This window comes from Myxocyprinus asiaticus, chromosome 45 (genome assembly GCF_019703515.2).
Source record: "Myxocyprinus asiaticus isolate MX2 ecotype Aquarium Trade chromosome 45, UBuf_Myxa_2, whole genome shotgun sequence".
In the NCBI taxonomy this organism is placed as follows: domain Eukaryota; kingdom Metazoa; phylum Chordata; class Actinopteri; order Cypriniformes; family Catostomidae; genus Myxocyprinus; species Myxocyprinus asiaticus.
This window is the reverse complement of record NC_059388.1, coordinates 13,190,823-13,201,978: the sequence shown is the minus strand read 5'-3', so window position 1 is coordinate 13,201,978 and position 11,156 is coordinate 13,190,823. Positions and strand designations below refer to the sequence as shown.

The 11,156-nt window shown below is 38.8% G+C and overlaps 1 protein-coding gene across 2 annotated transcripts in view; it reads right to left on the bottom strand.

Annotated features, from left to right (window-relative positions):
* The window catches only part of gsap (gamma-secretase activating protein), a 19,911-nt gene extending 9,995 nt beyond the window's left edge, over nucleotides 1-9,916 (bottom strand). The window contains exons 1-21 of one of the 2 annotated variants that reach the window (XM_051687883.1): nucleotides 9,381-9,916; nucleotides 9,165-9,226; nucleotides 8,886-8,942; nucleotides 8,654-8,723; nucleotides 8,388-8,435; nucleotides 7,640-7,728; nucleotides 6,720-6,789; nucleotides 6,552-6,601; nucleotides 6,351-6,455; nucleotides 6,124-6,180; nucleotides 5,962-6,008; nucleotides 5,752-5,831; nucleotides 4,426-4,503; nucleotides 3,452-3,538; nucleotides 3,264-3,356; nucleotides 2,979-3,199; nucleotides 2,811-2,880; nucleotides 2,638-2,717; nucleotides 2,397-2,477; nucleotides 1,674-1,808; nucleotides 1-27 (exon numbers count right to left, since the gene is read on the bottom strand). The exon at nucleotides 1-27 is cut by the window's left edge and continues 32 nt beyond it. In XM_051687883.1, the coding sequence (XP_051543843.1) occupies nucleotides 1-27; nucleotides 1,674-1,808; nucleotides 2,397-2,477; nucleotides 2,638-2,717; nucleotides 2,811-2,880; nucleotides 2,979-3,199; nucleotides 3,264-3,356; nucleotides 3,452-3,538; nucleotides 4,426-4,503; nucleotides 5,752-5,831; nucleotides 5,962-6,008; nucleotides 6,124-6,180; nucleotides 6,351-6,455; nucleotides 6,552-6,601; nucleotides 6,720-6,789; nucleotides 7,640-7,728; nucleotides 8,388-8,435; nucleotides 8,654-8,723; nucleotides 8,886-8,942; nucleotides 9,165-9,226; nucleotides 9,381-9,468 (1,695 nt within the window). In that variant the 5' untranslated portion in view covers nucleotides 9,469-9,916. The remainder of the gene's footprint in view (nucleotides 28-1,673; nucleotides 1,809-2,396; nucleotides 2,478-2,637; nucleotides 2,718-2,810; nucleotides 2,881-2,978; nucleotides 3,200-3,263; nucleotides 3,357-3,451; nucleotides 3,539-4,425; nucleotides 4,504-5,751; nucleotides 5,832-5,961; nucleotides 6,009-6,123; nucleotides 6,181-6,350; nucleotides 6,456-6,551; nucleotides 6,602-6,719; nucleotides 6,790-7,639; nucleotides 7,729-8,387; nucleotides 8,436-8,653; nucleotides 8,724-8,885; nucleotides 8,943-9,164; nucleotides 9,227-9,380) is intronic. The other variant, XM_051687884.1, reaches the window with a different exon arrangement.
* Between the last annotated feature and the right edge of the window lie 1,240 nt (nucleotides 9,917-11,156).

Sequence of the window (11,156 nt, the reverse complement as noted above, 5' to 3'; positions counted from 1 at the left end):
GCGGGGAGATTTCTTTTTTTCAGAGTTCTGCAGTAAGAAACAAAAAGGAATATTATAAAATGGATAATTCTAATTCCTGATGTACATTGGTCAATACAGAATTTCAGTCATGCTAAAATGTACAATATAGGAACAGCAATGACACAAATTACCCGTTCAACTAGCTACTGTGTATATCACAGTGCAGCACCTATAGAGGCCAACTATTTACCTCAGTTCAGTCATGACAACTCTAGGAAATATTTAGCATGTTAATGTGGGTATGACATATTGACAGGATATTGGTCTTGGCGGACTAGATCCGCTATGCTGATGCTGCAGAGCAAGTGAAAACAACTGTGTAACTTCTCTCTCATTAATGTGCACTGCGCTCATTCCACCATAAACACTTACTAGTGGAAGCTCACGTAAACACTTTGTCTTAAAGAGACAGTACCAATTAAGTGCTTGTTTACATATTAAATCGTCCAAGTGCCTATAAACAAACATTGTAACAAAATATTGCAAGTTAGTAAGTGTAATAAATGTGTAAATTATAAATATTTAAAGAGACAGACACACATTTTTAAATATCTTTACTTAAACTCCAATACTTCAACTCCAATTAAAAAAAAAAAAAAAAAAAAAAAAAACATATTTCATGACATAATATAAATTTATGTGAAATGATAAATTTGTACTTTTTTTTTTTCTTCTCCCCTTTTCTCCCCAATTTGGAATGCCCAAATCCCAATGCGCTGTAAGTCCTCGTGGTGGCGTAGTGACTCGCCTCAATCCGGGTGGCGGAGGACGAATCTTGGTCGCCTCCGCAACTGAGACCATCAATTCGCGCATCTTATCATGTGGATTGTTGAGCGTGTTACCACGGAGACCTAGCGCGTGTGGAGGCTTCACGCTATTCTCTACGGCATACACGCACAACTCACCATGCGCCCCACCGACAGCGAGAACCACATTATAGCGACACGAGGAGGTTACCCCAATGTGACTCTACCCTCCCTAGCAACCAGCCAATTTGGTTGCTTATGAAGCCTGACTGGAGCCACTCAGCATGCCCTGGATTCGAACTTGCGACTCCAGGTGTGGTAGTCAGCGTCTTTATTCGCTAAGCTACCCAGGCCCCAATTTGTACATTTGTAAATGGATTAAAATGATGAAAAGCAAAATGTTAAATAAAATGTACAATCTTGCATATTATCTTGCATGAAGTCATACATATAAATACTAATACATGTTAAGATGCCCACTTCCTGGTTAGCTTAACATCTTTTTCAGTTTTCAGTTGCATTACGCTTGCATGTCGTTAAAAGTCTGGCGAGTAAAAACAAAAATGTACTATTCAATGGCGATCCTTTCTCCAACGTTTCCGTAGAGGGTTGACCATGAGAGCCGACTGGCAGGGACTTTATCTTCTAGGTGAATAGTGGCACTTACCTGAATTTTCTTTAGTAAAATACCTTTTTTTTTTTTCTTTTTGGAAAACGTTAATCCTTAAAATTTGAACTATGCAGTAACCGTTTCATAAAATCAATACTGCACTCAAGGGCATGCTTTATTGTGAATATAGTGGTGCTCATAATGATTCTTCCTGTATCTGTACTGATCCCAAGACAGTACACCTGCTTTCAAACATATAAGCCCATCTGAATCAGATCTATTATTGTGGTGCTCACCAGAGCTGCTTGTAATCTGGTCCAGTCCTCTTTAATTAGAGTTGTTCTGAAGCGTGGGCTCGGGACTACCTCAAAGTACCTCATCCTGTCCAAGACGTGCTGTAGCTCCTCCCAGTAGCCCTGCAGGCTTTTGGCCTTTTACCCATCAAAAATAAAATGATGACAGCAATATTATACCATTATCACAGAACAGATATTTCATATATAGAGCAGTGAAGCTTATAAATCCTTTTTGGCAGATGATCAGCGTGGACTGAGGCCCTGGCGAATGTAACAGGGGGTTTTTCATTCTTGTTCTGTTTTACATGTAGAATTTTATTCAGAATCCATTTCATCACTTAAACATTTCCTGTTGTTGGGGTTTCTACTAACACCTCTCCAAGACAGATTGAATTGCTTGGACATGGATTTCAGTTCATCCGTTAGAAATGTTTCAATATTTACACTAGCACTGATCTGTACCTCTCCTTCCACCTAGTGTTTTGTACGCAAACTGCAACTTTTTGTGGACCGCTAAATTATTTTAAGTGCACATAACAGAAATTTAAATTGGTAAATCAAATGCATAACCACATCCTTCATTTCTGTTTGGAATATCTTATCATTTTTACATTTTTATCAAAAGTAATTATAATTACATTCTGGTCTGTCATGTGTAGGACATTCTCTTAAAAAATACACCCATAATGATCTAGTTTAAATGTGTAAGTGAATATTTCTTACCTTTCCTTTGATTAATGGTTGACAGAGGAGGTCAGGAGTGCATTTTACCCCAGGGATTGCAGTTAGAGCCACAGGAAGCTCCTTGAAAACAAGAGATGTTTGATTTCTGCACCACTAACGTCACCAAACAGAAGTGTAAAATGAAAACCGGTTTCCTGAACACTCCCCTCCTTTGTTAGAAGATTAGTACACTCCCCATCACAAATTAGAGTCACAAAGAACAAAGAGATTTTGTGTTTACCTTCTTCTCAAACACGCAAGAATACGGCAACACTTTGTCTAGGCTCACACACTGCTGGTAGCTTATTCTGTACAGGGATGCTGCAATGAGAAACAGCCCTTGAGTATCGATTAAACTGATATAAGTTTACCATGAAAAGCAGAGAGAGGCCATATGAACACACGAGCACTCACCTAGAATGAATTCCTGAATCTGATCAAAAGCATCAAAGCTCATGACATTCTCACTGATCCAGTTAATAATCTGGACAGAGAGAGAAATGAGAAATGACAATCACACGTGAGTTTTCAACACATATCCTCATTACAAAACTCACGCTCTTCTCCCCCTCTGTCTCTCACCTTCAACTCTATAACAGGATTTGGCTGCAGGTAGACCAGCATGCAGTGCAGGGCAGCGAGCCGCTGGGCCTCAGGCCTGTCTGAACTGAGAAGCTCAAGCAGGATGTCGTGGTTGAGCTCTGTGCTGTACATCCTGCCAGCTCGGACATCAAGCAGTCTGCCACCAGACACATTGACAACCTCAGTGCCCGAGCCCAAAGCCTCAATATCACCATCTGCCCCTGTGAGAAGAATACACACAATAATACCACACACACACAATACATTTGATTATCAATTTCCCACCTGAGAGGAAAAGACTGTAGCACAATAGATCTTGCTGTCTGCAGTTGATCAGATGCAGGAAATGACCTGCCAGGTACACCGCTATATAATAACCTGAAACAAATGAAAAGAAACGGCTTTCCATGTTTGAATGTAAGTGACGAAATTAACTAGGCTGGGATGCAGCAGGCATGATATCTTGTACTGACCCAGATGAATGAAGATAGGATGGATGGTTGACTCATTAGCAGGTGCGCAGTCTTTCTCTAGAGATACAGTGAAAGTCTTACTGCAGCCTGTCAGGAGAGATAGATACATTTTATTTTATTTTTATTTATTTTTTTAAATTCGTATCCCCTTTTCTCCCAATTTTGGAACGCCCAATTCCCACTACTTACTAGGTCCTCGTGGTGGCACGGTTACTCACCTCAATCCGGGTGGTGGAGGACAAGTCTCAGTTGCCTCCGCTTCTGAGACAGTCAATCCGCGCATCTTATCACGTGACTCGCTGTGCATGACACCGCGTAGACTCACAGCGCGTGGAGGCTCATGCTACTCTCCGCGATCCATGCACAACTTACCACGCGCCCCATTGAGAGTGAGAACCCCTAATCGCGACCACGAGGAGGTTACCCCATGTGACTCTACCCTCCCTAGCAACCGGGCCAATTTGGTTGCTTAGGAGACCCGGCTGGAGTCACTCAGCACACCCTGGATTCGAACTCGTGACTCCAGGGATGGTAGTCAGCGTCAATACTCACTGTTTACAATTTATTTTGTAGTTGAGTAAATCGCTTTACAGTAAATTTACAGATTTACAGTTTATTACATTTTAAAATATATAAAACATTTGCACTCACCCGGAGCTTAAACAGAAACCAATTCTAACGGCATTGTGGTAATGTGTATATACTTTATAAAATGAGTCTACAGAAAGGCTGTCACATTTTGATAATTTGTGAATAAAAATGTGACAGGGCAAAAGATTAGGACAAAATCAGTTTGCAATATTCGAGTAGTGCTTTAATTGTTGACTAGTTGGTGCAGAACGAGTACTCTATAAATTGTGCACATCCCTAGTGATAAGTACTTTGCAGTTTTGTAAATACTGTCTAAAGCTTTGCTGCCTCTGACTTTAATCAGATGGAGTGAGTTACTGATGCATGCATGTGTATATTGGTACCTCTGTGCACAAATGCGATTGTGTATGTTGAATTCTTATGCCAGCACACCGGAGGACTGTAGCACACACACATGGTCCCTGTTCAAAACGTTTAAAGATTTAGAAAGGTATCTGATATATAGGTTCCAATTAAATTAAATAGACTGCATGCAGAAAACATATTCAAGCAAAAACAACAGAAATGCATTGGTAATCAGCAGAAATCATGGCAGTGATTTGCTAAGCTGTAATCAGTATGCACTGAATATATAATGCAATTTTCTGAAAAAGATTTTTTTTTGTGTGCGATTATATGAATATATAAATTTTGTGTTTCAATTAAAAAGGAAGCAACGAGGACAGAAGCAGTACAAGAGGGCACAGAGAATAATTTACTCTAATAATAATGTCATATTACACAGTTTTAGGTATACAATCATTTATGAAATTAAGCACCTTTCTGATTAAATAGCTTTATTCATGAGATGTGTAGGGGGAAACATAAACTTACTCTCTTTCCAATGACAAGTCAGCAAAGTGAAAAACACAATATGTAAATATGGGGTATTTATTTCATTATTTCACAGTATAGTGTCATGATCATTTGTTAAAGGGATAGTTCACCCAAAAATGTAAATTCCCTCATCATTTGATCACGCTCATAACATTCCAGATGTGTATGACTTTCTTTCTTCTGCTGAACACAAACAACGATTTTTAGATGAATATCTCAGCTCTGTAGGTCCATACAATGCATTTGAATGGTGGCCAGAACTCTGAAGGTCTAAAAAGCATATAAAGACAGCATAAAAGTAATCCAAATGACTCTAGTATATGTTAAATCCATATCATCAGAAGTGACATGATAGGTTGGGTGAGAAACAGATCAGTATTTATGTCCTTTTTTCCTACAAATTCTCCTCCCTGCCCAGTAGGTGGCGATATGCATGAAGAATGTGAAACACCAAAAACAAAAGAAGATGAATGTGGAAGGGAAAGTGAAAATGGAGATTTATAGTAAGAAATTGATTTATATATTGATCTGTTTCTCACTCACACCTATTATATCACCTCTGAAGATTTGAATTTAACTGCTGGAGTCGTATGGATTACTTTTATGCTGCCTTTATGTGATTTTTGGAGCTTCAAAGTTCTGGCCACCATTCTCTTGCATTGTATGGACCTACAGAGCTGAGATATTCACCTAAAAATCTTTGTTTGTGTTCAGCATAAGAAATAAAGTCATACACATCTGGGATGGCATGAGGGTGAGTAAATGATGAGAAAATTTTCATTTTTGGGTGAACTATCCCTTTAAAAAAAAAAAGCATATGCTATATTACTTACCTGTTGGGTCGGTGAACACCTCTAGCTTGAGTCCCTCCTCTTTCAGCTCCTGATAGTGATCGTACCCAAAGTTAACAAACCTGTACAGAACACAGACATTGCTTCATCTTTCTAGGCAGCTTTGTCCATCAGATGATTCCTATTGTATATATTTTGGGCTTTTTCACTATTTGGTTTTTAATGTCTTAAAAATGTATGGAAGACACTGACCTCACAGGAGCATTAGGAATGTTGGCCATCTCCAATGGCAGCTCAAACTGTTGCACACAAAATAATTGGTTTTCTAATCATTCAGGTTTCTGCAATTATTGATATAATGAGGCAGTAACAAGCTTTAGATATGACACCACGAAATGTGTAAAAAATGTTTACCACAGTCTCAAAGTTGCGATCGGCGAAAAACTGTACACACTTCAGAGTGTGTTTCTCCTGTAGGGAGAAAAAAAAAAGACATACTGGAAATATGTGAAATGCAATTGATTCATACAATTCCCAAATCTTACTTCAGACCAATCATTTAAAATAATCAGGAGAGGAAGATTGTAAGGCTACTCAATGAGGGAAAATAAAATGAATTGAATAAAAAATTTGGTTCAGACCCGTGCAGTGAGGTAGTAGAGTCTTTGAGTGTCCGAATCCCACTGGACCCAACAGAACTCCTCTGCCACTCGGTCTCTGCCCAGACGCGCAGGGTTCAGCATTACCTGTTTAAACCAGCAGGAGTATATACATTTACTCCAAATATATTTTCCATTAGATTCATTTGCATCACACAGTATCTCACATATGACAGCCCTTACCACTCTGTACCCCTCCTGCCTTGTTAGAGTTATGTGGTACTGATCAACATCTGTAGAAACAAAATAAATGTTCATGTCAAATTAAAATATATGTAGACCTACTGTCTTATATAAACTCAGTGCTTAAAGTCTGATGGCCTTCTAATAACACATTTCCACAATACATACAGCCATCCTCTGCCACCAACAGCAAATGACTCTCCAGTACAGAGGTCCGCCATGTCTTAGGATAAAGAAACTAGAAAGGGGGAGGTGTGAGATAGAAGACAATTTTAATGTGACTTACTCCTGTCCTTTGTAAAGAAAAATGAATCCCTTAAATAGTTAAACACAAGAAGGGGTAATAACACAGTCAGCTTAAAGGGATAGTTCACCCTCAAATGAAAATTCTCTCATCATTTATTCACCCTCATGCCATCCCAGATGTGTATGATTTTATTTCTTCAGCAGAACACAAGTGAAGGTTTTTAGAAGAATATCTCAGCTCTGTTGGTCCTTACAGTGCAAGTGAATGGTGACCAGACCTTTCAAGCTCCAAAAATCACAAAAGGCAGCATAAAAGTAATCCATACGACTCCAGTGGTTAAATCCATGTCTTCAGAAGTAATATGATAGGTATGGGTGAGAAACAGATCAATATTTAAGTCCTTTTTACTATAAATCTCCACTTTCACTTTTGGAATGTGAAAGTGGAGATTTATAGTAAAAAAGGATTGAAATTTTTATCTGTTTCTCACCCAAAATGATTGCATCGCTTCAGAAAACGTATATTAAACCACTGGAGTCCTATGGATTACTTTTATGCTGCCTTTATGTGATTTTTGGAGCTTCAAAGTTCTGGCCACCATTCACTTACATTGAATGAAGATTCAGGGCTGAGACTTTCCTCTAAAATTTGTTGTTTGTGTTCAGCATAAGAAAGTAAGTCATACACATCTGGGATGGCATGAGGGTGAGTAAACGAGGAGTGAATTTTCATTTTTGGTTGAACTATTTCTTTAATGGGGCTGGTTATTTTTTAATCTTTGAGTCACCTGATGTGTTATTGCTTTTTCATTACTAGTTCACACATGATGATTTAGGATTACCTGAACTTTGACCCTGCAGTCCACAGCCTTCAGGACCTTTGTGTTGTTGATCGGGTGTATCTCTATGAGAAGCGTTAAACATTTTGACACTGAAGTGGAAAGAAAAATACAAATATGTCAGAGGTTAAAGGATAACCTTGATAACATACAGTAGGTTTCAAAATCTCGGAACTCGTTTTATTGTTGTTTCTATTTATTAAAATGCACCATGCAGTGGCTCATTTAACCGTGCTTATACACCCCTTTTTATGCATTTAGATCCTTAGTGTCCATGTAAATCTGTTGTTTCATTAACTACTGGCACAGTTCCTTCTAATATCACTATATGTGGTCAAATCAGTATATATTTGCCAATCAGTCTCTTCAAATTAAAACTATTAGAGGTGTCAACAACAAACCAAACAACCATCAAGCAGAATAAACCATGTATCTGATTAAAAAAAAAAAAGATTTTATTTAAAAACACAAAAGGGAAATCTTTGCGATACATTTACAAAACATTACTATGATGTTACCACAGCAACCGATATGAGAAATGAAATCATATTTGAGTAACATTGAAAAGGAGAATCTTCCTCTATCAGTGCTTCAGTTCAAATGGTACAGCCGTACAAATAGTTCAGAAATAGGAACGAAGTATGTAACGGTGGATACGGTATGAGTGGATATGACAATAATGTATTAAATAGAAAACAAAGTAGTAGAAGACATTTTTTGTACTTCAATTATATTAAACTGTGTCCCTTACCTGGTCTAAGGCGACCTTCTCCCTGTGTAGTCTGTGATAGGCTGACCGCTAGCACAGAAACAGCTCACATTAGTAAACAACTTCCCATTTGAAACCACAAGAGATGATAACAATTAACAAAATGAAACAATGCTACCAATAAAATCACGCATTTTTGACCCCTCAAATATATGTGTGCATCATATGAGTTAGAATCATTGCCCAGTTTTGTTAAACCAGCAGTGCAACATGCAGATAGTCTTTGTTAGATTAACCATCTATCTTACCCAGCAGTGTTTCTTCTCTATTTAAAGAGCAACTGCTGACACACACCTGCTTGTCAAAAGTGTAGAGGAGCTGCGATCACAACATAAGCATAGGGTTAGACATTCATATCTTAGAAAACTGGCATGTATGGGTATTTCTCATATTTGTTATGAATTTGACTCCAGTGTGTTTTCATCAAAATAATGTGTACATCGCTGAAGGTACATGGCCAAAGTCTTCAACCTGGTGTACCTTATTCTCTGTGCTGTGAGGATCATATTTCCCAATTCTGGTAGTCCCTGTTGCCCCCTAAAGATAGGGATGTTAGATAAGTTTATAAAATAATAACATTTAAAAAGCAAAAACCTAAGGAGTTGATCAGAGGAAAATAAAGCAGTGCCACCAACTAGTCAGCTTTGCATGCATGCAGCGCTCGCGACACGCATGCACGCATGCAACGCTCGCGACAAATGAATGGAACGTGGCGCGCGTGACCTGTCAAATTAAAGTGACATATTAAACTAAACATACTCTCCATGAGTACACCACACCTCCATCTCTCTCCACGGTCAAAATGCGAGGCTCAAGAACACCTGTAGACATTTTAAACAAGTTAACATTAGCGAACTTTAGTGCATGTTAATACAAACTACAATAAATATTGCGACAGTCTTACCTGTTAAGAATAAAACTTAAGTTATCATTATAAAACAAGACAACGAGCTCCATTATCTAAGTGCAGCTTACCTATATTCCCTCTGACAGTTTCCTCCTTCGCCAGAATGCTTGACACGACATCTTTTTGGGTATCGAAAGTGGGATTTAATCTCAACATGTGTGTGTTTTAATGTCCTCCTGCACCGATTTATCAGAAAGCAAGTTCTAGACCTGCGATTGAGGAAATGACCTGATTTCACGCCTCACCGAAAGCCATAAAAGCGCACAATGGTTCTGTCTAAACACCTTTACAATGTACGCGTTTCAAATGTATTAGAATTCACTGCTCTACTTTACCCACATCCAACATGGACACGTTTATTTACTAGAGATGTAAACAACGAATCGCTGTTGTGAACCGGTTCTTTTAAATGAATCGCTCGTACCGCATCGGACTTTGGAAGTTTCGGGATGAACGGGTTTAACTGATGATGATGATGGTCAAGCTGCTATGGTCAAACTCGTGTGGAAAGTCTTCACGGTTCTTCGTACTAGACTCGAACTGAACCGAAAGTCCGTGAATCAGTCGATCCCGTCACAACTTGAGGATCTGCCGTATGAGCCCGTAGGCGGATTCTGAGCACCAGTGGGCCAATCAGAAATCACAATCATATGTAGTACAGAATGGGTTGTTTTATTCGATACGTTTACTGTGCCATCTCGGGCAGATTATATTTAGCTAGTTTTAGATATTAATATAATAATTATAAATATTATAATATATAATAATTATAAACAATAGCATAAGTGTTTTCAGAAATTGTGAAAACGCCAAAACATCACAGTAAGCCAATTATTTTAAAAAATAAATAAATAAATAAATAAAAATTCTAGCTTATTAATTTAACAAGTATGCAGAGTCTTGTTATATAGAAATCCCCACTACAGGGGGCGCTTGACTTTCGGTTGTCTTTTTTTACACAGCGAGCTTGCTTACTTATCATCAATGCACCTTTGAATCCTTTCGTTTACTAAAATAGAAATAAAAATAAAACTTAAAGGTATATTCCGGGTTCAACACAAGTTAAGCTCAATCGACAGCATTTGTGGCATAATGTTGTTGCCACAAAAAATAATTTCTACTCGTCCCTTCTTTTCTTTAAAAAAAGCAAAAAACTGGGTCACAGTGACACACTTACAATGGAAGTGAATGGGTGCCAATCTGTTAACATTAAAACACTCACTGTTTCGGGGCCTGGGTATCTCAGCGAATAAAGATGCTGACTACCACCCCTGGAGTTCGAATCCAGGGTGTGCTGAGTGACTCCAGCCGGGTCTCCTAAGCAACCAAATTGGCCCGGTTGCTAGGGAGGGTAGAGTCACATTGGGGTAACCTCCTCGTGGTCGCTGTAATGTGGTTCTCGCTCTCGGTGGGGCGCGTGGCGAGTTGTGTGTGTGGATGCCGCGGAGAATAGCATGAAGCACCCACACCCGCTAGGTCTCCACGGTAACGTGCTCAACAAGCCATGTGATAAGATACGCGGATTGACGGTTTCAGACGCGGAGGCAACTGAGATTCATCCTCCACCACCCGGATTGAGGCGAGTCACTACGCCACCACGAGGACTTAGAGCACATTGGGAATTGAGCATTCCAAATTGGGGAGAAAAGACAATTTAAATAACTTCACAGCTCAAATAATACACAAGTTTTAGCAGAAGAATTAATTGAAGTGCTTTTATAAAATTATAAGCTTCACATTTCTGCCTTTAAATCCTCCAAAAATTGGCCCAATTCACTTCCACTGTAAGTGCCTCACTGTAACCTCCATTCTTGCTTTCATTTATTTTTTTTAAGGAGGGACGA